General features: G+C 42.4%; 1 protein-coding gene across 4 annotated transcripts in view; it reads right to left on the bottom strand.

Moving 5' to 3' along the window:
* KIF27 (kinesin family member 27) overlaps positions 1 to 25,174 on the bottom strand; it is an 87,187-nt gene that overhangs the window by 44,141 nt on the left and 17,872 nt on the right. For 2 of the 4 annotated variants that reach the window (XM_040963475.1, XM_040963477.1), the window contains 5 exons: positions 19,776 to 20,728; positions 14,571 to 14,714; positions 8,032 to 8,238; positions 1,844 to 2,013; positions 1,288 to 1,391 (listed from right to left, as the gene is read on the bottom strand). In XM_040963475.1, coding sequence (XP_040819409.1) covers positions 1,288 to 1,391; positions 1,844 to 2,013; positions 8,032 to 8,238; positions 14,571 to 14,714; positions 19,776 to 20,728 — 1,578 coding nt within the window. Of the gene's footprint in view, positions 1 to 1,287; positions 1,392 to 1,843; positions 2,014 to 8,031; positions 8,239 to 14,570; positions 14,715 to 19,775; positions 20,729 to 25,174 lie in introns of those variants that run through there. The other 2 variants (XM_040963478.1, XM_040963479.1) reach the window with 1 other exon arrangement.

The raw sequence follows: 25,174 nt of genomic DNA, 5'->3' as shown, positions 1-25,174 counted from the left end.
AAGCAGTGGAGGATGGCCCAAAGCCATGGGATCCTGCACCCACATGGGAGACACAGAAGAAACTGCTGGGTCTTGGCTCTGAAATAGCTCAGCTGTAGCTGTTGATGCCACTTGGGGAGTAAACCAGCAGACAGAAGAAGATTCTTCTCTCTGTATTGCCTTCTGTAAATCTGTTTTTCACAGAAAATGAATCTAGAAAAAAATTCTTGTATTACACAATAATTTTTCAATGTAATACATACATGTGTACGTACGTGTGTGTGTGTGTGTGTATGTGTGTATATAAACTTACGAGTCAAAGAGACAAAGAGCTCCCATCTGCTGGCTTATTCTCCAAATGCTAGTGAAAGCCATGGTTGGGCTGGCTAGGAACTCAATCAGGGTTTGTACTTGGGTGGCACAAACACAATCAAGACTCAGTATTGGCATGAAGCCAGACTCAGGAGCTAGCTGTGACATCACTGGGGTGGAGGCATCTTAATCAACAGGATCAGAGCCAGCATGGTGGCTCAACAAGCTAAACCTCTAAGCCCCCAACATCCCATATAGGAGTCAATTTGTGTCCCAGCTGTTCCACTTCCCATCCCGCTCCCTGCTTGTGGCCTGGGAAACAGCGGTAAATGGCTTTAAGGCCTGGGACCCTCACTTGTGTGGGAGACCTGGGAGAGACTCCTGGCTTTAGAACAGCTCAGCTCTAGTTGATGTGGCCATTTGGGTAGTGAACTAGCAGGTGGAAGAGCCCTCTAACTCCCTGTCTCTCCTTCTCTCTGTAAATATGCCTTTCACGTAAAAATAAGTAATCAAAAAAAAAATCATTAGGCTCCATATAAATGTTTTTGTACACAAATTAACACATAAAATTTCCCATCAACTGTACACTAACATGTCCCAGACACTAATAAAGTAACTGGGCTTTATTGCCAAACACACCATGATCACTACTCAGGTGTGCCAGTGAACTAGTAGACACTTGATAAATTGCTTATGAGGCATTTTTAAATAACCCAGAATATAAAGCCACTCGGGGCTGAATATACAAGTCTCTGTTGGAAGAAAATTAGCCTGTATCTCTATCTCCCAGTGTTGACTGGCACAAAAACTCCTTCATTAAGGAGTGAAAAAGATGAAAAATGAGAGGTAGGACAGGAAACAGGAAGTAATACCCGTCTGGGACCTATTCCTAACAAGTTGTAGTCTTTAACTCTCAGATGCTTTGCAGTTATCACCTGAGGAAGGTGGAGGGTGTCCTACAATCACTAGCTCTAAGCTATTTAAGAGTCTACATACCTTTATCTTCCAGATTTGATTTTTGTGCTTCATCCTGAGTATCATTCTGTTCAACAAGAGAGCAAAGAGAACCTGGTTTTTTAATCCATGTGCGACTTCTGCATCTAAAAAAAAAGATCAAGATCAATTGTCTGTTAGCATTTCTAATCTGCAATTCAATCAGGGTCACAAAAACTGACAGTATTGTTTAAAAAGTACCAGTTACGTTAAGTGGAATTTTACCAATATTTTTCAAAAGGAAAAGCTGCCCCACCCAAGACTAACTCCAGTACAAAATTCAGCATGTTTACTGCTACCATGAAAACAGAATCCGGAAATCCTCAAACTCCCCTCTCCTTGTATAATGTAGTAACTGTGAAAGTTCCAAAAGCAGAATTATTTTTCACCCTTAAGATTAGTGACCTTTAGTTCAAACACTATTTTCATAACACATTGGTTGATTACCTAAGAGCAAAGCCTACCTACTCTGAAAATGGAAAAACAACCCTTCAGTGAAAACCTATATCTTCTCTATCTACGGTATCATATAATTATTAAATTAGTCTGTTTTACACACCTAATTCCAGATTTCTCTTGGCCTTCTGATTCTTCATCATCACTGTTATCAGAAAATTGGCAATGGAGGACTTCATCTTGTTCTTCTATGTGTCCCAACAGTATCTGACTTCGTGTTCGAAATCCAGCAAATACTCGATCCAGAGAGTCCGCAGGAGGACTTGTATAGATCTTGTAGGTGATTCCCCAAACCAACAATTAAAAAAGTGATTTTAAAAATGTATACCTTTATCTTATTACTCGATTAACAAAACAGAGAGCTCACAGCTACCAGTCTATCACTCCTCAAAGTCCTCAATGCTTCTGGGCTGAGGGTTGAAATTGGGAACTGCAGAGTCGGTCTAGTCTCTCACAGGGGCAGCAGGGGCCCAATTAGTCCCATCGTCGCCATTACTACCCAACATCGTTAGCAGGAGGCTCAAGTCAGGAGCAGGAGCCAGGGATCGACTCCAGACACTCCAACATGGGTCACAGGCATCTTAACTTCTAGGTGCCCCCCCCCCCACCAAATATTTCTAAAAGGTTATCAGAGGGGTAATCTTAAAACAGTCAATCATTAAAAATATGCTCCCCTGAAAAAGCCAAATTAATTACACAGTACTATTATGCCTCATAGACATATACTTCTTTCAGAATCTACCCAGATCTCTTTTAGGAAGTTCTTCAACTAAAGTTCACAAAAAATGGTATTCAAAAACAAAACCAAACAGAGGCATGGGAAACATCCCAGTTCTCAAGCACAATGTAGACAATCCCCAGTCAATGTGTTCACCTCTCAGCCTGTTCAAGACACTTGGAGAACTAAGGTTTGTCTCCCACCTAGTCCCCATCATACCACGGAAAAGACCTAGAGCCACTGGCACTCCCTCTAGTGGGGCAAACAGTCCCAGACGTATTTACTCATACTTTACATGTGGTAGTGCAGCTAAATTAATAATACCACAGAATATATAAACATTTTGGGCCACCCTTGGAACCTTAGATATTAAATTGAATATGTACTTAAAAATTCTTTTTAAAAATGACCTTGGACAACAAGAAGCTAGAAGTTGCCTTTACAGGAGCACATAATTATTCTGGTCAGTAAGATGCCTATTTCCTACATCAGAGCGGCTGGGTTCAAGTCCTGGCTCCAGCTCCCAACGCCAGCTTTCTGACAGTGTAGACAATGGGGAGCAGCAGAAATGGCTCAAGTTAACTAAGACTCCACGGGAAGGCCTGCTCCTGACTCTCAGCTTTGACACACAGTACAGTGCTAACTGCTGTATGCATTTGGGGAAGTTAACCAGCCACTGGGAGAGCTCTCTCTCGTAATTTCTTTTTTTAATTTAATGCAAGTTTTAGTGAAACTAAACTTATACTTAGGTTTCTCAAAATACACAGTTTCTGAGATTTTTGAAGAGTCCTTGTTAATGGTATATATGCATCACACGATGTTAAAAATCCAATTAGCTGGCAACTTGTCTCTTGTGTATGTCCTCCCCAGAAAAGCCTACATGGTACTGAGATCTTATATCTGATTTTTGAGTCTCCACTGTTGGTCATCTAGTTAGACCATGTGTCATATCAATACTGGGTTGGAAAGGGACAGGGTAAAGTTTTCTAGTTGGGCTCCCAATTCTAGCGCATGGGGTGTGAAAAGGGAGAGGAATTTTTTATACAAAAACCAACCAAAAAACTATGAGTGAGGCTATACTATGGTAGAACAAGTTAAGCCACCACTTACAATGACGTCATCTCGTGTTGGAGCACCTGTTAAAGTCCTGGCTGCTGCATGTCCTGCTAATGTGCGTGGGAAAGCAACAGATAATGGCCCAAATGCTTGGGCTCCTGCCAACTACACTGGAGACCTGGGAGAAGTTTCTAGCTTGTGGCTTTGGCCGGCCTAAACTGGATACTACAGGCATTTGAGGAAATGAACTAGTAGTAACTGGAATGATGGAAGACTGATCTCTCTCTTTCCCTTCTATCAAATACATCTTTTTTCTTTTATCTTCTTTTAAGTATAAGCATATATCTACAAAGCACAATACCCTGGTATTGTGGTAGTTTGTCATGTCAGGGTTTAGACATTATTTCAAAAGCAAATGAAGCCTTTTCTTCGGAGTTGAACTTTGTTCAGTTTAATAATAAACATCAAATGAGGTCTGCTACAATAAGAAACACTTGGTGATTTACCAAGTCTCACATGGTGAGAACCATGCAGTAAGTAACATTAATGAACAGTCATTCCAACCCAATACAATGGCTGTTCACCCTTTGCTTGCAAAAGCTTCTATGACTCAACTTCTTCCTTTGGAAGTGCTGGGTTCTACCTTGCCTCAACTACTTCTGCATCTGCAGCTTACCACCAGGGATATCTTAGCATCTTCCAACAGTACTCAAATAATCTTGATCATAATACAAATACTAAAAAAAAAAAAAGATTAGTAATCTAGCTGAGGAATATCTGTCTAAAAGCCAATTTTTAAGTCCCAGCTATTTCCCCTTAGAATTGCATATCACAATTTGGGAAAGAAAATACTAGAAAGGTTATACAGTTCAATCAGCTCATGTTTCTCCCCTCTATAAGAGTGCAAACTATCATCTAGCTCCTGCATACCCAGATTTGCTTTGACAGTCCTCAGAAGTTCTGTGGACTCACAAGACATTTTTGGCAATTCTTATTAGCAATTCCTCCTTGTATTATCTTAGTGCTTCCTCCCACTGATCCTAACTTTATTATTTTTTAAAGCTTTATTTATTTTTATTGGAAAGTCATATTTACAGAGAGAAGGAGAGACAGAGTAAAAGATATTGCATTTGCTGGTTCACTCCCCAAGTGGCTGCAATGGCTGGAGCTGAGCTGATCCGAAGCCAGGAGCTAAGAATTTCTTCCAGGTGTCCCATGCAGGTGCAGGGTCCCAAGGCTTTGGGCTGTTCTCTACTACTTTCCCAGACCACAAGCAAGGAGTTGGACGAGAAGTGGAGTGACCAGGACACAAACCAGCGCCCACATGGGATCTTGGCAAATACAAGGTGAGGACTTTAGCTGCTAGACTACCACGCAGACCCTGATCCTAACTTTTAAAGACAATATCTATCAATAATAATAAGTTTTCAAATATTTGAAGCCAGTCACTGCATTCCCTCTTACAGACTTCATCTGAAGCTATTTCAGATCTTCCCCAAGGCTCCTCACCAACTTGGTTGCTCTCGCAAAGTAATCTAGACTGAAAATGTTCTATTCAGATTTCATTACTATACCATAAAACAGGATCTTCTCAGTAATAATTGACTGGATTTTTAGCACATCAGTAGATTGCTAAAATTCTGCACAACTCATTCACCATGACTGCAGCTTTCACATGATTAGTCCTGTAAGAGGTCTGCAAAGGTTTAGGAGATGTGATTTCTAATTTCTAATGCTTCTTGCTCCACAGGAAGATTCTGTGTGTCAGCACAGTGCCTGCTCAACGCCCAGCAGACAAATCCCTCCGTCCTTCTTCACCACTGGTACCCATGTGGGCAAGGAAGTGGCTGAGAACCAAAATGAAGCAGGTGACCACGTTGTGAGGAAAACACGGCCTTCACGTGAAAGACAAAAATGGAAGAGGCTGTTAACCACTAAATGTGGAGTGTTGCACAGGAATTCTGTGACTCAACACAATTCTAATTCATTCAGTAAAAGATAAAAATAATGTACAATTATTTTCATCTTTTTGAATTTGCAAAATTATAGGAAGTTTAAAAAGTATATCATCTAAAAAAAAAGGTATGAGTGGATGAGAGGTGGGGAAAAAGTATACCTAACATTTTGGTTGATTTTCTTAGTAGATAATCATTTCAAGAACAGAAAGTGGTATTTTTAAACTATTTTATTTCTTATTCACTACAGTTCATCAAATCTAAAATGCTATCAATTGTAAGACACACCATTATTTTTTTATCACTGAGAAAAAAGCCATCAATTATGATAAAATGTGAGGAAAAATGTGTCAGTTTGGGCCCAAAGTGGTAGCCAAGCAGCTAAAGTCCTTGCCTTGAATGTGCCAGGATCCCATTTGGGTGCCGGTTCTAATCATGGCAGCTCCACTTCCCATCCAGCTCCCTGCTTGTGGCCTGGGAAAGCAGTCGAGGACGGCCCAAAGCCTTGGGACCCTGCACCCGTGTGGGAGACCTGAAAGAAGCTCCTGGCTCCTGACTTCAGATTGGCGCAGCTCTGACCATTGTGGCCACTTGGGGAGTGAATCATCAGATGGAAGATCTTCCTCTCTGCGTATCTGACTTTCCGATAAAAATAAATCTTTTTTAAAAAATGTGACAGGCCCAGCGCAGTGGCGCAGTGGTTAAGGTCCTCGCCTTGCACGCCCGGGATCCCATATGGGCACCAGTTCTATCCCCAGCAGCCCCGCTTCCCTTCCAGCTCCCTGCCTATGGCCCCAGGAAAGCAGTCAAGGACAGCCCAAAAGTTTTGGGACCCTGCACCCGCGTGGGAGACCCAGAAGAGGCTCCTGGCTTGGGACCGACATAGCATCGGCCGTTGCGCTCACTTGGGGAGCGAATCATCGGACAGAAGATCTTCCTCTCTGTCTCTCCTCTCTGTATATCCGCCTTTCCAATAAAAAAAATAATAAAAATAAATCTTTAAAAAAAAATGTGACAGTCTTACAATCAGTGTAACAGAACAGACTTCCATCAGCACTTTGGCATAGAATTAAACCTAAGTAATGAGTGAACCACTTTTTTTTTATAATTCTTCCCAAAGTACCTTTTAAGTGTACATAATAGGTTTGTGGCTTTAATTTTACTCATAATGCTGAAAAAAGTAGAATTCTATGTTTTATGTCTTTAAGTTTAAATCAAGATGTGGATTTGTAATCCATCAAGTGTTTGTGGTAGGAATTGGGACAACTGAATTTTTCCCTCCTTTTCCTTTAATTTTATTAACATTTTTATTTTATTTATGTGCACACTACTTAGTTTACAGGCAGTTTCTTTCAGAATTCTGCATAGGTCACATCCTATTATTCCATTTTGTATTTGATTGTTCATAATAAGAGCTACCAAAATATAATTTAAATATCCAACAGTAGGGAAAGTATATGAGAAAAACAAATCAACAAATCAATTAAAATTAAATCAAACCTATTAAGTTATGTGGTTTAGCTATGACATATAATATACTTTATATACACTTTAAAAATAAAAGTTTTTGTTCGTTTCCTCCAATATGTACAGAGCAGATATTAAATAAAAGCAAGCTTCTACTGTAATCGATCTCAAAATTGATGAAAGCATAAAAACAAGGGTGGTACCTGCTCTGCCTCCTCCACGCTGAGGTACTGAAGCCTGGGACACGTGTTGAGGCCAGCGCGCTGGGCACTGTCCTCAGAGAACCTCATAGAACCTCACAGAACCCTCCGGACAGCCCCACCATGGTACCCCGTCCTTACAGACACTGTTTGACACTGCTCACAGACAACTTGACTGTCACATTTCTCAGCCCTCTGCCGCCACCATGTAGATTCCACATCATTTCCCTTCGAAAATTGGTGAATAGAGCCCAAAATTCAGGGTAACTCTTCCCCTGCAGACCCGACCTGACTGCTATGGCAGCAAGATTCTCATTTTCAATAAATCGTGCTTTGCTATTTATTGTTCAAAAAAGAAAAAAAAATTCAAGAGCCTACTAGCTCTTCTCTTCCACAGCAGAGTCATCGATAATTTTTCAACAGAAATATGAGTATGCTTACATTTATCACCCAATATGTTACACAGATAAAAATTAAAACATTTTCATGTACTTTTAATAAACTTTCCCATATATCTTTATTATACCAACTTGCAAGACTGAATAATACAGAGATATCATTTTAAAAATAAGACAGACCAAATAAGTGAAGATAAACACACTCCAACTGAATAAAGAAATTTCAAAATGTCAGACTTAGTCATGTCTGAAAATATAATGGCAAATCACAGATTTTTCCCTGATGAAGTGTGGACATCATTTTGATCCAAATATTTCTTCTAAGTAATTATGCAATATCTTTTTTTTTTTTTACAAAAAAGAAGCATATTTAAAAGAAAGTATATGTAGAAAATCCTGTAAAACCAAACAAAAATATTGAGACTATATGCATGGAATTGGATATTCTATATATTTTTAATCTCAAAACATAAAAAAGATTAATGGCTGGACTTTACCTTCCTGGCATCTTGTCTTGAGGGAATATAAATACAACGCCCCAAGCGAGTATCAAATGGCACAGTATGTGGTCTCCTTTCTGGGATCCTGGCGTCAGGCCCATCTCCACAATTTTCCTTAGCTGAGGAAGTCATTGACAGGTTAAGTTTTGTTAGTTCTTCACTCAGCTGATCCACAAGAAGTTGCTGCTCTATTATTTTTTCATTCTTTGCAGAAGAGAAACAAGAATTTGGAAAACAGAGAACCTCAGTACACATGCAGATTAATATTAATATTTAAATTTTACATTGACCAAAATCACAACTACCTTAACAACAAAGTTAAACACCATTTATCCAAAGACCAGTCTCCTTGTGTTCCTAAGTTAGTAGGACTGTGCTGAGAGGCAACACATTTGTAATAGAAGCAGCACAAACCCAGGCAAAAAGGCCAAATACTCAGGCAATGCCCCGCCCACCATGACTGGCTGCTCTGCCAACCAACAGCGCTTCTCATTAGCTGTCTTTATAAAACTGTGGGCTTTCTGAGTGAAACTGAAGAAAAGAGACAAGAAAGCTGAAAAGTGGAGAAAGAACCTCAGGTAGTAAAGGCTGCAGCAAAGTTAGACAGAGGATGGATTGTAACAGATGCGATCAGGTGACTCTTTACTCCAAAGAAAAGCAAGCACAAAGCACAGGGACAGAATGCAGCCAACTGGTAGTTGGAATGTTGACAGCATTTTCAATCCAAAAAGCTCTACAACAGTCTTTGTTTTATAAGCACAAAGTTACAGAAACAAAAAATGTAATTCTTAATAATTCACATGTGCTATATCAAAATAGAAAAAAAATTCTGGATCTTTCACAATGACTATTGGTTAATCTTCCCCTTGCAAGCACTGCTATCCATATGGGTGAGGGTTGGTGTCCCCGCCACTCCACTTCCTATCCAACTCCCTGCTTGTGCTCTGGGAAAGCAGAGGAGGAAGGCCCAAAGCCTTGGGACCCTGTACCCGGTGGAAAGCCCCGAAGAAGCTCCTGGATCCTGGCTTTGCATTGGTTCAGCTCTGGCTGTTGTAATCACTTGGGGAGTGAGCCAGTGGATAGAAGATCTTTCTCTCTGTCTCTCCTTCTCTCTGTATATCTGCTGTTTCAATTAAATTAATCTTAAAGAATGAAATACATGTAAATTAAGGAGAAAATAATTTGAAAATGCAAAATATCCAATAGTAATTATGTTAAATTCATGAATGGATCAAATAACTCAAAAGAGCAAAGACTATCAGAATAGCAAATTTAAATAATTATATACTGCTTATAAGAGAAGCAAAACAGTCACAAAATAATAAAAATAAATTGGGAAAAGATGTCCTGTAAACATTAAAAGTAAGCTATAGAATTCAAAAAGGTCAACAAATGGTCAATTTACCAGAAGGTTGACCATTCTAAACCCATATGCACTTCTAGCACAGCTTCCACACAGACATTGAAAAAACAGTAGTAGCCCATGGAAAAACAGACAAATCCGAAATCATAAGGGGAGATTTTAATACCATTCTGTATATTACCAATAAGTCAAAATGGAAACAAGAAGCAGTGGGGAAAAACACAGATTTAGATAACAGCATCCAATGATTGAAAAATACACATTCTTTTCAGACACGCTGAAACTATCAGAGTTGTCATAATGCTAAACCAAAAGCAGAGTCCAAAACAATGGACAAAGATCAGACATAGTACGGTGTCTAGCCACAGGGCCATCAAGTCAAGATTAACAACATAAAAGAGAAATCTCCCAATCACACAAAATAACTCTATAACCCACAGACGCAAACATTTTCACAACAAAACAGATAAGCTTCTTCAACTGAATGTGGAATTCAAGTAAAGATAAACTTATAAAGACATGTAGCTTTACATATATTATTGAAGAAGCCAAAGATTATGAAAACTAGCATCCATCTAAAAAATTTAGAAAGCTAACACAAGTGAAGGGCTTCCAGAGAGGAAAAAAATTTGAAAGGGTAGACAGTGAGGTAATGAACAAACATGCAACAAAGAATCAACAGTCAAAATGGTCTCTTCCAGCACACTGGTCAATTGGAGACCCGCAATAAAACTGATGAAGGTGAAGGAAGAGACAGAAGGCACCAAAACCCACCAAGAATAGAAAAGGGGATACGACCTCACAGCTAAAGATACTGAAGAGATAAGGGCTACCATAAACAAACATGCCAATACATTTATTTATTTTTATTTTTTATAGATTTATTTATTGTTATTGGAAACTCAGATATTCAGAGAGGAGCAGAGACAGAGAGGAAGAACTTCCATCCGATGATTCACTCCCTAAGCGGCCGCAACGGCTGGAGCTGAGCCAATCTGAAGCCAAGAGCCAGGAGCTTCTTACAGGTCTCCCATGCAGGTGCAGGGTCCCAAGGCTTTGGGCTGTCCTCAACTGCTTTCCCAGGCCACAAGCAGGGAGCTAGATGGGAAGCAGGACAGCTGGGATTAGAACTGGCACCCAAATGGGATCCCAGCGTGTGTAAGGTAAGGACTTTAGCCGTTAGGCCACAGTGCCAGGTCCATGTCAACACATTTTAAAATGTGGATATAATGAACAAATTTCTAAAAATTAAAAAAAATCTTTCTAAAACTGAGAGAAAAAGTAACTATCATTATATTCATAAATCAAAATGTTCCCATAAAAAATTTCAGTCCAAAATGCTTTACATGTGTAAATTCAGCTGAACGTCCTATGAAATCACATCCATTCTTCCTAACTCCTTCCAGATAAAAAGGTGAGAGGATATTACTTTTACCTATATTAGGAAGCCAAAATCTAAGAATATTATGAAAAAGACACAAACCATAGCATCTCAACCACCACATGGATGGTTTCTGATACAATGCTTCAACCTAATGACGTGCTGACTTTACAGATGTGTAAAAGCTATACACATTCAGTAACAATCATGTTCAAATTTATTTGGAATTCTGATCTTGTGCCAGAAGGCTGATATGTAGTGTGAAATTGTCTTAGAATGCTGTGTCTGTAACAGCAGTGAAAGATGGCCTAGGCTCCTGGCTTCGACTGTCTTAACTGCTAATCAAAATGCCAAACCCAACAAGTCCCTTTTTCCTCTACATGGGATCCTTAAATGACAAAAGAAGCAGAAAGCACATGGATCAAGTCCTTCTTACATTGTGATACAACCGCAGAAACTGCAGGACTTCTGCATTCTAGAAAATACATGCCATAGGTGAAGGCACTACCTGAGGTACTGGCATCCCATATGGGAACCAAGTTCAAGCCCCAGCTGCTCTACTTCTGACCAAGCTCCCTGCTAATGAGTGTGGGAAAGGAGCAGAGGATGGCTCAGCTGCTTGGTACCCTGCACCCATGTGGGAGACCCAAAAGAAGCTTCTGGCTCCAGCTTCAGCCATTTGGGAAGTGAATCAGCAGATGGAAGATCTTTCTCTCCAGGAAGTCTCTCTCTAGACAGTTTTCCCTCTCTCTATATAAATCTGCTTTTCAAATAAGAATAACTAAATCTTTTCCTTAAAAAAGTAAATTATTTTCTAAAAAGATCAATGTAACTAACCACATTAACAGAACCAAGGAGAAATTTATCATGATTTAGAAAGTCATTTGATAAAATCTAATATGTGCTAGTTTTAAATGTCTAACTAATTTATTTGAAAAGTAGAGACAGAAGAACAGACAGACAAAGGTCTCTTTTCCAAATGCCCACAGTGGCCAGGCCTAGGCCAGGCCAAAGCCAGGAACCTGGAGTTCATTCCGAGTCTCCTGTGTGGGTAGCAAGCACCAGCTACCTGAGCCATGACCTCTGCCTCCTAGGATGTCCCTTGTGGGAAACGGAACAGAGGGACAGAGCCAGGACTTGAACCAAAGTGTTCCAATGTGGGATGCAGGGATGTTAAGTGAGGGCTTCACACTGCACCAAACATTTGCCCCCAATATCCTCTTCTCCTTTTTTAAAAACATTTTTATTTTGAATTTTGAATTATATGGCACAATTCTGTATAGGCTGGGATTCCCCACCAAACTCCCACCCCCTGACGGACTTTCCCCATTCTACTACAATGGTGTAGTCCTTCAAAAGGAATCATAATTCTCTAATATCCACTTCTAATAAAAAGTTTCAGCCATGAAATTTTACCAAGTTTGATAAAGGGTAAATTAAAAAAAAAAATCTTCAGCAGAAAGTATTGTATAGATGCCTCATAGCGTAATGTTGAAAGTTTTTCCTCTATGATAGAAGCAAAAATACAAGGACACCTGTTATCACCCTTTGGGCATGACACTGTATTGGAGATGTTAGCAAATACAAGGTGAGAAAAAGAATCTAAAGGAATCAAACTTGCACTATTTGCTCACCCTCACACTCTGGCTGATAATGTACACAGCTGATTGAAAAGCAATGGTGAGAGAAGTCCAGTGCAATAACCTAGTAGCTGAAGTCCTCGCCTTGAATGTGCTGGGTTCCCATATGGGTACTGGTTCTAATTCCAACGACCCTGCTTCCCATCCAGCTCTGTGCTTGTGGCCTGGTAAAGCAGTTAAGGATGGCCCAAAGCCTTGGGACCCTGCACCCGTGTGGGAGACCTGGGAGAGGCTCCAAGTTTCTGGCTTCGAATTGGCTCATTTCCAGCCACTGCAGCTACTTAAGGAGTAGACCAGTGGATGCAATCTTTCTGTCTCTCCTTCTCTTTTTAAATCTGTCTTTCCTGGGCCCAGCGGCGTGGCCTAGTGGCTAAAGTCCTCGCCCTGAACACACCAGGATCCCATATGGGTGCTGGTTCTAATCCTGCCAGCTCCACTTCCCATCCTGCTCCCTGCTTGTAGCCTGGGAAAGCAGTTGAGGATGGCCTAAAGCTTTGGGACCCTGCACCCACGTGGGAGATCAGGAGGAGATTCTTGGCTCCTGGCTCCAGATCGGCACAGCTCCAGCCATTGCAACCACTTGGGGAGTGAATCATCTGAGGGAAGCTCTTCCTCTCTGTCTCTCTTCCTCTCTATATATCTGACTTTGCAATGAAAATAAGAAAATCTTAAAAAAACAAATAACAAACACTTGAGGTGGTGAGAACACACATCAAATGAAAACAGACTGGGTTAACCTACTAGAGACTTTATATCAACCCATGATACACCAGTTCAACTCTCAGACACAAATCCGAAAGAAATATTTATAACCGGTGCAAGAAAATACACAAAAACAAGTCACACACACAGATACATGCATTACTGTTTCAATCAAAGGACCATAATACTGAATGCATATTGAGTAACTATATTAAACTTCCAAAAACTGAACTTTGGTGGCTAAGGATTAATCCAGAGATGGTAAAATTTAAGAGAAGCAAGGAAATGACCAAAACCACTCAAGTCAGGGGAGCAGCTTTTTCTGAGGGGAGGACAGGGATTAGAAGGAGGCACGGCAGACTTCTGGGGATTTGCTTCCGACCTTTGACCTAGGTAGGCATGGTTACCCAGCTGTACTCCCATTCGTAAATAACTGAACAGTACATCTGGATTGCATACATTTTGTTAATGTTTTGAACTTATTGCACAACCACAAATGTTATGAAGGGGAAAAAATGTCAAAATCAAAATCCAATATGTGCTGGATCACATTATTTCTGAAGGCTTTAGTTCCTCTCTGACAGGAAGCTGAAAGCCTGAGATGACATTAACTATTCAGGGATGGGAGAAATCACAGTCAGGGAGTATGTTTATTATACCACGCTATTCTGCATGCCTATCCATGTTAATATTAGGCAAGCTTAGGGAATTAGACAGACTTGACCAAAGTTAAAAAGCAAAGCACACAGCCCGGCGAGGTAGCCTAGTGGCTAAAGTCCTCCCCTTGCATGCACTGGAATTCCATATGGGCGCGAGTTCTAATCCCAGTTGCTCCACTTCCCATCCAGCTCCCTGCTTGTAGCCTGGGAAAACAGGCCTTGGGACTCTGCAGCTGCATGGGTGACCAAGAAGAGGATCCTGGCTCCTGGCTTAGGATCAGCACAGCTCTGGACATTGTAGCCACTTGGGGAGTGAATCAACAGAAAGAAGATCTTCCTCTCTTCTCTCCTCCTCTCTGTATATAAGACTTTCCAATAAAAAACAAATATTAAAAAATAGCAAAGCACACATGGGTTGCAAAAGGATAACAAATTTAAAAGTTTAAACTGTTTGCTTACTTTCCAACTCAACAGTACTGTATTGGATAGAACTTTGGCAAACAACAGGAGGTGGGGAGAAGCTTGGAAAAACAACCGAAACACAATCTTCAAATTCCTGGGAATTATCTTTATATCTGTGAAACAGAAGCGAAGCTAACAATAAAAATGCTTTGCTTTTAAGCTGATTTGGGGGCAAAACTATAATGATTTTTTTTCAAGAACGTATGTTCTGAATTCTTCAACTAAAACACTTTTTGGAAGCATTTTTATTCATCATTGAAGATGCTATCCGATGTGATTAGGTACCATTTAACTCAATTTATAGAGCTAGATACATCAAGAAACCCTACCTGCAATCTATTTACTTTCTGTGCTTCTTTCAAAGATACAACATGTCCTTGATTTTCCTGGACCATCATCTGCACTTGATTCTTTAGTTCCTTCACTTCAAGCTCCTTCTGATTAAAGACAACTTCGTCAGCAGCAAGTGCACACTAGGAGGGAAAGAAGGTGCAGGTGATATCCACACAGAAAATACTCAGCAGAGTCCACGTACCGCCGCACAAACAGCTGATGACAGCTTGTTGGTGTCTCTTATATTTTCTTAACATTTTCATTTTCAGGTTTTTCTGTCTTCTTTCTAAGAAACAGAATCTATCATTGCTATAATATAGGAATTAATTACCATGAAGACATAAATGTCTTCTTGATTTTTTTATTTTTTCTAAATGAAAATCTGAGTTACTAAGGTTATTTTTTTTTAAGATTTATTTATTTGGGGGGCTTGGCAAGATGGCCTAGTGACTAAATCCTCACCTTGTATGCACCAGGATCCCATATGGGTGCTGGTTTGTGTCCCAACTGCTCCACTTCCCATCCACCTCCCTGTTTATGCCCTGGGAAGCAGCAGAGGATGGCCCAGGGCTTGGGCCCCTGCACCAGCGTGGGAGATTCAGAAGCTCCCGGCTTCAGATTGCCTCAGCTGTGGCCATTTGGGGAGTGAATCAGTGGGGACAAGATCATTCTCTCTCCTCTCTGTAATTCTGCCTTTTCAATAAAAATCAAACTTTAAAATTTTTTTTATAAAAGATGTTTGCTTGGTTGTTTGTTTTGGAAAGCAGGGAGCTGGATGGGAAAGTGGAGCAGCCAGGACACACACTGTCGTGTAACGCCAGAGCTGGCAAGCGCACAGGATTAGCTAGTTGAACCATTACGCCAACACTGTGAGTTACTGAGATCCTAAAGAACATTCAATAAGATGTTTGTAAGTTTGTGAGAATTGTCCTAAGATTTATTTATTTATTTATTTATATATCTGAAAAGCAGAGAGACAGAGGGCTCTCATCTGCTAGTTTATTCCCCAATTGTCAGCAACAGATGAAGCTGAGCTTGACTGAAGCCAGGGGCTGGGAACTTAATCCGGGTCTCCCATGAGGGTGCCAGGAACCAGGGTCTGCAGCGAAAAGGAAGAACCAGATATCAAACACAGGTACTCTGATATGAGATGTAAGCATTTTTAACCAGTATCTTAACTGTTAGGCTAAATGCCCACCCAGCAAGTGGGCCCACCCTTTTTTCCTCTACATGGGATCCTTAAATGACAAAAGAAGCAGAAAGCACATGGATCAAGGTCCTTCTTACATTGTGATACAACCGCAGAAACTGCAGGACTTCTGCATTCTAGAAAATACATGCCATAGGTGAAGGCACTACCTGAGGCACTGGCATCCCATATGGGAACCAAGTTCAAGCCCCAGCTGCTCTAGTTCTGACCGAGCTCCCTGCTAATGAGTGTGGGAAAGGAGCAGAGGATGGCTCAGCTGCTTGGTACCCTGGACCCACGTGGGAGACCCAAAAGAAGCTCCTGCCTTCACATTCATCCAGCCCAGCCAGTCCAGGCATTTGGGGATGAACCAGCAGATGGATGCTTGCTCTTTTTCCCTCCTTTTCATTGTAACTCTGCCTCTCAAATAAATGTCTTTTTAAAATAATAATAATAGTAATAAAATATTTAATTGTTAATAGATGATATCTTTATTCCATGGGGAACTAATTATGTGAGAAACTTAAATTATATTCAGATTCTGAATATTTATTTTATATATGCTTTATAACAGTTTCATCTAATATTTATATGTTATAGTTTTCTATATATTATCTCCACATACTCTTCCTGTGCTCCAATTCTGGAATAAATAAAGCAAGTATATCCCTTAAGATTTATTTATGAAAGTGTGCAGTGTTTCCTCCCATAGGAGGGCACAAAATAACTAGGATAGGGGCTGGGGTGGCTAGACAGAGAGGCACTCAACAACATCTGTGAGGGCTGGATAGTTGAGCTGGTATACCCTTGGACATTTACAAGAGCCAAATGGGATATGAGGCAGACTGGACTAGTCTGCTGCACATACTGGCAAACCAGGGTAGGGGCGGGCCTGGTGGGGGTTACTGTGGGCCGTTCTGACTAGGCTGCAGCTCCCACTGGTTTAAGTGAGGGCTGAGTATGTGATGGGCAGAGCCAGGATGGACTGCAACACCCATTGGTTCCAGTGGAAGTCAGGGTTGGAAACAGAACCAACCCAGCAGTTGCAATCACCAGCTGATCGGGTTGCTGGACTGTGACGGGCCCTATACTTGCTAGTACATATAGGAATCTGGTCTGGGAATACCTCAAAGTTTCTTTGGGGATCCCTCCAATCGAAATGGCGAACTCAGAACCCTAACCAAGACGGAAGATAGAACAGGTCAATCAACCACCTCAGCTATACGTTGGCAGCGAAATACTGGACAAATGGAGACTATGATGGACTATGTCAATCAGTGGATTCTTCAACAGCCTCATCGTGCCTGGAGTGGCAAGACTGGCAGTGATTCATAACTGGTGATCTATCAAAACCACTTGAGCAACGATCTCAGAGCATGCCCTACATCCAGGACCTGGGGAGGGTGGGAGACTGGGTGGGGCTTCTCCCTCAATATTCCCTTTACTTCAGATATATGAAGGAAACAATAGGGAAATAGTGGTCTTACCCACTTTCCTATAGCCCTTGCTCCTTTTTACCCTAATTAACACTGTAAAAATTGCCAAAAATATAATTAAAAAAAAGAAAGTATGCAGTGTTTCAATAATTTACTAGAGGTGAAAAACCAAGGTTAGAACACTGGCAGTTTCTAGAAAGATGCTGCTAATTTCACAGTCATTTACTTTCCTAGCAATACTTCAGCAGTCTATGAAGAGCCTTTCATCTTGTCTTGGGCAAGCATTCTTACCGCCCACCTCCAGTGAGGGCAACCCTTGTAGCTGCCACTGTTGCACATCCTGGGCACAAACAGAGGAGGAAGACACGGGAGGGCATCATCAGAGGATGACTGCTGTGCCACCAGACAGGCGCCCCTCCCACCGCTCTGCATGAATTAATGCTTTCACAAGATTGTTACTGCTTCCATCTTACGTACTAGGAGACGGAAGCACAGAGAGGGGAAGGGTTTGCCTCAGGTCCAGGAGCTAGGGAGCAGGATTTAAACCCGGGGACTTTTGAACCCAACTTTTTAACTATTATGTCCCTCTGCCCCACAGAAGAAAAAAGAAGAAAGGAAATGTAAAAAAACATTTTTTTAAGAGACACAGTAGATTATCTTCTCACAAGATTCTAGACAAAACAAGTGAATCCATTTTCAAACAATTTTAATGCCTCACATAGCCAGGGCTGGGCCCTGCTGAGGTCAGAAGCCACAAGCCCCACAGGATCTCCCTCATGGGCAACAGGGACCCACACGTACTTGAGACACCCCTGCTGCCTCCCAGGCTGGGCGTAAGCAGAAAGCCAGATGCAGAGTGAACGTGGGACATGAACCCCAGGATTCCAATATGGGATCCAGGCGCCCTAAGCAGAAGTTCCGGATGCTACGTTACAATGCCTGGCTTGACTTCTGAAAAACTGAAAATACTGTTATTTCATTTTAAGATTTTTAATATTCATGAGCATTTTCAAAGTTCTGAGATGTCTTACAACAAAGAATTTTTTTTTTCTTTCTGCAATCTAGCATTTCCCCAAAAATAATCTGGATACTCTTTTTCAAGACCATCTAAGAGACACATCTAAGGACTGGTGTGTCGGCTCAACCAGCTAATCCTCCACCTCCAAATGCCGGCATCCCAGGGCACAGGGTTGTGTCCTGGCCGCTCCACTTCCTCTCCAGCTCCCTGTTTGTGACCTTGAAAAGCAGCAGATGACGGCCCATAGTCTTGGGACCCTATAGCCATGTGGGAGATCTGGAGGGGTGCTCTGGCTCCTGGTTTCAGATCTGTTCACCTCTGGCCATTGTGACCAATTGCGAGTGAACCAGCGGATGCAAGCTCCTTCTCTCTCTCCTTCTTTCCCTCTCTCTGTGAATCTGCCATTCCAACAAAAAATATTTAAACAGGGAGAACGAGACAAAAAGGCCATGCTCTTTAGAAAACTCAGCACGATTGAAGATTCAGTTTCCAACCAGTATAAGAGTAGTTACTAATCACCCAACTCCAAGTTTTCTGAGCTTCCAATTTCAACTATCTTAGAAACATGAAGAAAAAGTATTTTCTATATACACTCCAAAATTCAAGTTACCAGTTACCAACACTTGCTGCACCATCACTGCTTACACAAAGAAGTGAAGAAATAGGGTAGTTGTTACCTTTAAAAAAAAACCTCATAATTTTAAAAGGATTACCTTAACGCTTACATTTGAATATTCAACTGTTAGTAACAGACCAATGGTTCTCACAGTTGGCTCCAGAGAGACCCCCAAACTCTTTCATGGTGTCTGTGTCAAAGCCAAGGGCACCGATAATGTCACATGCACAGCTCTGCTCCAGATCCCCGCTTGCTGCTAACGTGACCCTGACAGGCAGCAGGTGGCGGCTCCAGCACATGGGCCCCTGCCCGTCTGTGGGAGATGCAAGCCCTAGCTTCAGTCTGGCCACTTCTGCTATTGGGAGCGTTTGGGGAATGAAAGAGCAGAGCTCTGTCTCTCTCTGTCCTTCATATAAAATGAAATTTAAATCAACAACAACAAAAAATGTTAAATACAAGTGTTCTTTATGAAAAAAAAAGTTAATTCTGGATCTCAGCATATGTGTAATATACATATATATACATAGTTATATTCCTTAAGTATTGCCAAAGACATTGATTTGCTTGTTTTTTGAATCTATAAATTCAAAATATACAGTTTTTTTTCCTTTCAAAAACCACTGAGCCATACGGGTAGAAAAACTGAGGAAATAATAATATAATTTTTTTTTTTCTGAAAATGTATTTCTTATCATTCCCTAAAGTGGCTTCCAGCTCTGTGTGGTTCTATTAAATAAATGCAACAAATTATAATACATTTTAACCAAAGAGAGGAAAAGGAGGTGCCAAGAAAGGGATGACTCGTCAGGAGGAAGCGGCAAGAATACAGAGGGCAGAAGGAAGCAGAGAAAAGTGCTCTGACACAAAACCCTGTGAAAAACCTTCCTGCACAGACAAATTTAGCGTGTAACACAGTCACACGTACAAGTCATGTCTACAGACCTGGCATTTCTTCAGCTCTCTCTTCAGCTGGAGGACGGAAACGTGCTGGGGTCCTTCCTCTAGATTTGCAAGGCCTCGGTTTCCCCGGAACGAGGCGAGGACGGCCTTTCTGATTTCCTGGGTTGTATTAAACCACTCCTGCAGTTTGTGCTGCTGCTTCTGGCTTAGTCTGACAACATTTTTTAAGTCCACCAGGAAGGTGAAGGCTTCGTCTATGCAGTTTTGGTAGCCCAGACATTCTCCTTGTAACTGAGCCACTTGCTCCTCAAGAAAACAGATCCGATTTTTATCAGGAGTCCCTTCCCGAAGGACTGGGCCCGTCTGGCTGATCCCAGCCTGGCTCTGCAGAGCTTCTCGAAGCAGCTTAATCTCAAATTCCATCTCATCCATCCGGTCTGACTCAGGGCTAAAGTTCAGGGTGGGCTTGTTTCTAATATTCCGTGCTCTGTTGGCGTATTTGAGAGAATTTAAGGACTCATCAAAATCCAGAGACGAAGGGCTAACACATGTGATCATGACAGTCTTGGCACTGCCTCCGAGGGAATCTTTCAGGAGCCGGGTGATCTTAGCATCCCTGTATGGAATGTGGGAACTCTTCCTGCGTGGGTCCCCTAGAGCGCTTATCACATTTCCCAAAGCCAACAGCCCACTGTTGATTTGAATGGATTCTTTGAACCGTTCACCAGTGTTGCCCGTTTTGGTTACTCTCTCGGATCCAGCCAAATCCACAAAGTGGAACTTTGAAACAACAGGCCGGGGATGCCATGATCCGTCTTCGGCCGCCTCCACACTCTTCTCCACTTGACAGATGCTGATTGTGAAAATGGCATGTGATCGGCTGGAGTGCTCGTTCATTTGTGTAGAGCCTGTGTGTCTGGACGCATTCCCCATCTTCAAAAGACTCAGAACTTCATCTGCACTCTCCACATGGCACTCCTTGGCCCCGACAATCACTTAAAACAGCAAGGGCAAGTTTTTAAAACCAGGTTGGCATCAAAAGCCAGGATGGTTAAGTAAACCACACAACACTTATTTGCTAAACAGCCTGGCCAAGATAATCTCTTAAACCACCCCCCCCCCAAAAGCATTTCAAATAATAGTACCATCACCAACATAGTATTTAAAATGTTAAACACTGCCCAAAGAAGCTAATTTTTAAAAAAAATTTTCTTTAAGAAGCTAATTTTTTTTAAAGATTTATTTTTATTATTTTCTTATTGGAAAGGCGGGTATACAGAGAGGAGAGACAGAGAGGAAAATCTTCCGTCCGATGATTCACTCCCCAAGTGAGCGCAATGGCCGATGCTATGTCGGTCCGAAGCCAGGAGCTTCTTCTGGGTCTCCCACGTGGGTGCAGGGTCCCAAAGCCTTGGGCCGTCCTCGACTGCTTTCCCGGGCCACAGGCAGGGAGCTGGAAGGGAAGCGGGGCAGCCGGGATAGAACCGGTGCCCATATGGGATCCTGGGCGTGCAAGGCGAGGACCTTAACCACTGCGCCACTGCGCCGGGCCTTAAGAAGCTAATTTTAATAGCACTCATTTTGATGGTGAAACTAAAAGATGAACTTTAAAAAAAAATTAGGTTCCTTAAAACAAATGAAAAACTTTAGTATTTTGATTTGTAATAATTAATTACTTAATGTAAAAGAAAATAGATTAATAAAGTATATAACTTGGGGCCAGTGTTGTGGCAGAATGAGTAAAGCCGTCATCTGTGATGCTGGCATCCCGGATAGGTGCCAGTTCAAGTCCTAGCTGCTCCACTTCCAATCCTGCTGCCTATTAACACACCTAAGAGGCCCGGCGCGGTGGCGCAAGTGGTTAAGGTCCTCGCCTTGCACGCCTGGGATCCCATATGGGCGCCGGTTCTATCCCGGCAGCCCCGCTTCCCTTCCAGCTCCCTGCCTGTGGCCCGGGAAAGTAGTGGAGGACAGCCCAAAGCCTTGGGACCCTGCACCCATGTGGGAGACCCGGAAGAGGCTCCTGGCTTCGGATCGGCATAGCATCTGCCGTTGCGGCTCACTTGGGGAGTGAACACACCTAAGAAAACAGTGGAAGATGGCCCAGGTCCTCGGGTACCTGCACCCACATGGGAGACCCAAAAGTAGCTCTATCTCCTGGCTTTGGATCAGCCCCACTCTGCCTGTCGTGGCCATTCTGAGGAGTGAGCAGTGGATGGAGATCTTTCTGACTTCCATTCCCTCTCTAACTCTGCCTTTCAAGTAAATCAAAAACAAAACAAACAAAAAAAACCCTTTATTTAAAAAAGAATTAAACGCAAAACTAATTAGCAGCAATTTTCATAAGTTCACTTTCTTGCGGAGCCAGCACCCTGATAGAGCAAGCTAAGCCTCCTCTTTGGCATCGGCAGCCCATACAGACATTGGTTTGCCTCCTGGCGGTCCAGCTCCAATTTAGCTCTCTGTTAATCCTAGGAAAACAGCAAAGGATGGACCAAGTGGTTGGTCCCTGCACCCTCATGGGAGCCCAAAAATAAGCTCTGGATCCTGGCATTGGACCAGTCCAACTCTAGCCACTGCAACCAGTTGGAGAGAGAACCAGCAGATAAGAGATTTCTCTGGCTCCTTCTCTCTCCGTAACTCTGCTTTTTAAATTAAAAAATAAATAAAAAGGAGGAAGAAGAAAGAAAAAGAAAATCAGGGGCCTGGTACAGTAGCCTAGTGGCTCAAGTCCTCATCTTGTATATGCTGGAATCCCATATGGGTGCCAGTTTGTATCCCAGCTGCTCCACTTCCCTTCCAGTTCCCTGCTTGTGGCCTGGGAGGGCAGTAGAGGATGGCCCAAAGCCTTGGGACCCTGTACTCGCTTAGGAGACCCAGAGGAGGCTCCTGGGTTCAGATTGGCTCAGCTCTGCTGATTGTGACCACTTAGTGAGTGAACCAGCAGATGGGAGATCTTATATCCCCTCCTCTCTGTAAATCTGACTTTCCAATAAAAAGAAACAAATCTTTAAAAATTCTAAATAACTAAATTTCTCCACTGTTTCATTAATATTAAATCACTCTTGGGCCTAGCACAGTAGCCTAGTGGCTAAAGTCCTCGCCTTGCACACACCGGGATCTCACATGGGTGCTGGTTCCAATTCCGGCAGCCCTGCTTCCCTTCCAGTTTCCTGCCTGTGGCCTGGGAAAGCAGTTGAGGACGGCACAAAGCCTTGGGACCCTGCACCCGTGTGGGAGACCCAGAAGAAGTTCCTGGATCCTGGTTTCGGATCGACATAGCACCGGCCGTTGTGCTCACTTGGGGAGTGAATCATCGGCCAGAAGATCTTCCTGTCTTTCCTCCTCTCTGTATATCTGACTTTGCAATAAAATAAGTCTTTTTTAAAAATTACATTTTATACAAGACAGAAAAGCTCAAAACATTAGTCTGAATTCTATCTGGAAAAAATAAACCAAGATTGAATTAACAAATCAGTCTAGAAATGGCCATATTCACTTCCTTTCTAACAAACAATAAAAACCAATTTCTTCAAACCAGCAGGAATTACAGGGATACTAAGGACAGGGCTACCAGAACACAAATCTCACCAGCCCCTTGGTGGGCTGCCACTGACTTTTCCAATTGCTGAGAATCCCCTCCGGGAAGTACTCCTGGACAGGCTCCAGCTCTGTCCCCTGGGTGCTTTCCACAGGAGGGGGATGGCTTAGGACAGGCATGGCAATGCTACCAATAATTAAAACTTGGAAACTGCCTAACTGTCCAATGACAAAATATTAAATTACTGTAACACATCATTCATTGCTATATTACTATAAACAATCATGAGTTTGAAAAATGTGTAATGAAAAACTCACATTCAATATAAAAACAAAATATCAAACTATAGGCAGAGTTGTATGTTATTTTTAAAATTACGTGTATACAGAACAATAAATCTGGAAAGAAAACACACCCCAAGGAAAGAGAGGAGGGTGGAAGAGGTAGAGCTATATTACGAAAAATTCACAGTTAAATTAAAAAAAAAGAGAAATATACCCCAAAATTACTATTTCTAAGAGCAGACATTAAATCTAGCAGTTAGGGGGTCCAATGTGGTAGCCTAGTACTTAAAGTCCTCGTCTTGCACGCGTCGGGATCCTATATGGGTACAGGTTCTAATCCCAGTGGTCCTGCTTCCCATCCAGCTCCCTGCTTATGGTCTGGGAAAACAGTCAAGAATGGCCCAAAGCCTTGGGACCCTGCACCCACACGGGAGACCTGGAAGTTCCTGGCTCCTGGTCTCAGATCGGCTCAGCTCTGGCCATTGCGGTCAATTGTGGAGTGAATCAGCGGACGAAAGATCTTCCTGTCTTCCTTTCTGTGTACCTGACTTTCTGATAAACAAATCTTAAAAAAAGAATCTAGCAGTCAGGATGCCACGTCACGTCTGGGTTTGATATTCAGTTCCAGCTCCTGACCTCAGCCTGCTAACGAGGCCCCTGGGAGTTAACAGGTGAAGGCGCAAAGCACCGAGCTGCTGCAGCCTGGGAGCGAGCCTGGATTCAGCGCGCAGGTTCCAGCTCCCGGCTTCATGCAGCCGGGCTCCAGCAGGGCTGCCGTCTGGGGTCTCAGCCAGGACATCGCACCTGCACATGCCTTCTCTCACACAATCAATATTTTTAAATCAATAGTTCTGGGTACTAGCGGTAAAGGTTTTCTTTACCTTTCTTCTTTACCCTTTCCTGTTTTCAAAACATTCAACGAGGTATCAGTTCTAAAAGCAAAGGGGCAGAACTTGTTCTTTAGAATACTTGCATTTGGGACCAGAGCTGTGGCACTGCAAGGGAAGCTGCCACTTGGTATCCGGGTATCCCATACAGGAGCCAGTTCACGCCCCTGCTGTCCCATTTCTGATGCAGCTTCCAGCTGGTGACCTGAACAAAGCAGGGGGTGGCCCCGGCATCTCGTCCCTGCACCCATGTGGGTGACACGGCTAAAGCTCCTCACCCATGGCTTCCGCCTGGCCACTGTGGCCAACTGGAAAATGAATCAGAAAAGACACCTCTCTTCTCTTTCTGTCTCTGTAACTCAAATAAATTAAAAAAAAAATCTGCATTTGGCCTCAGTCTGACTTCCGTTTCCAAACAGATGGGTCTTATTAGTTCATGAGATTAGCAGGTTGCTAGCACAGGAAATCAGACCCGAAACAGCACGACAAAGGGCAGGTAAACGTTAACATGGAGAAGCAGAAATATAAACTCCACAACAAAACAAAGAAAAAAGGATGAAAAGGGAGAGCTGGGAAAAATCAGAAAGGAGGAGTTTGGAGTTCTCAGCCAATTTAGACGAAGACCTAGAAGACACCCCTAACCTCGGGGGAATGCTTAGAGCAGGAAGCAAACAGCCTTCAGGAGCCTCACCTAAGAGGGGCAACAGAGATCCACACTGTGAATTACAA

Source organism: Ochotona curzoniae, unplaced genomic scaffold (assembly GCF_017591425.1).
Source record: "Ochotona curzoniae isolate NIBS_2020 unplaced genomic scaffold, NIBS_Ocur_1.0 scaffold_3208, whole genome shotgun sequence".
Taxonomy (NCBI): Eukaryota; Metazoa; Chordata; class Mammalia; order Lagomorpha; family Ochotonidae; genus Ochotona; species Ochotona curzoniae.
The sequence above is the reverse complement of the archived record's forward strand: the minus strand, read 5'-3'. Positions and strand labels throughout refer to the sequence as shown.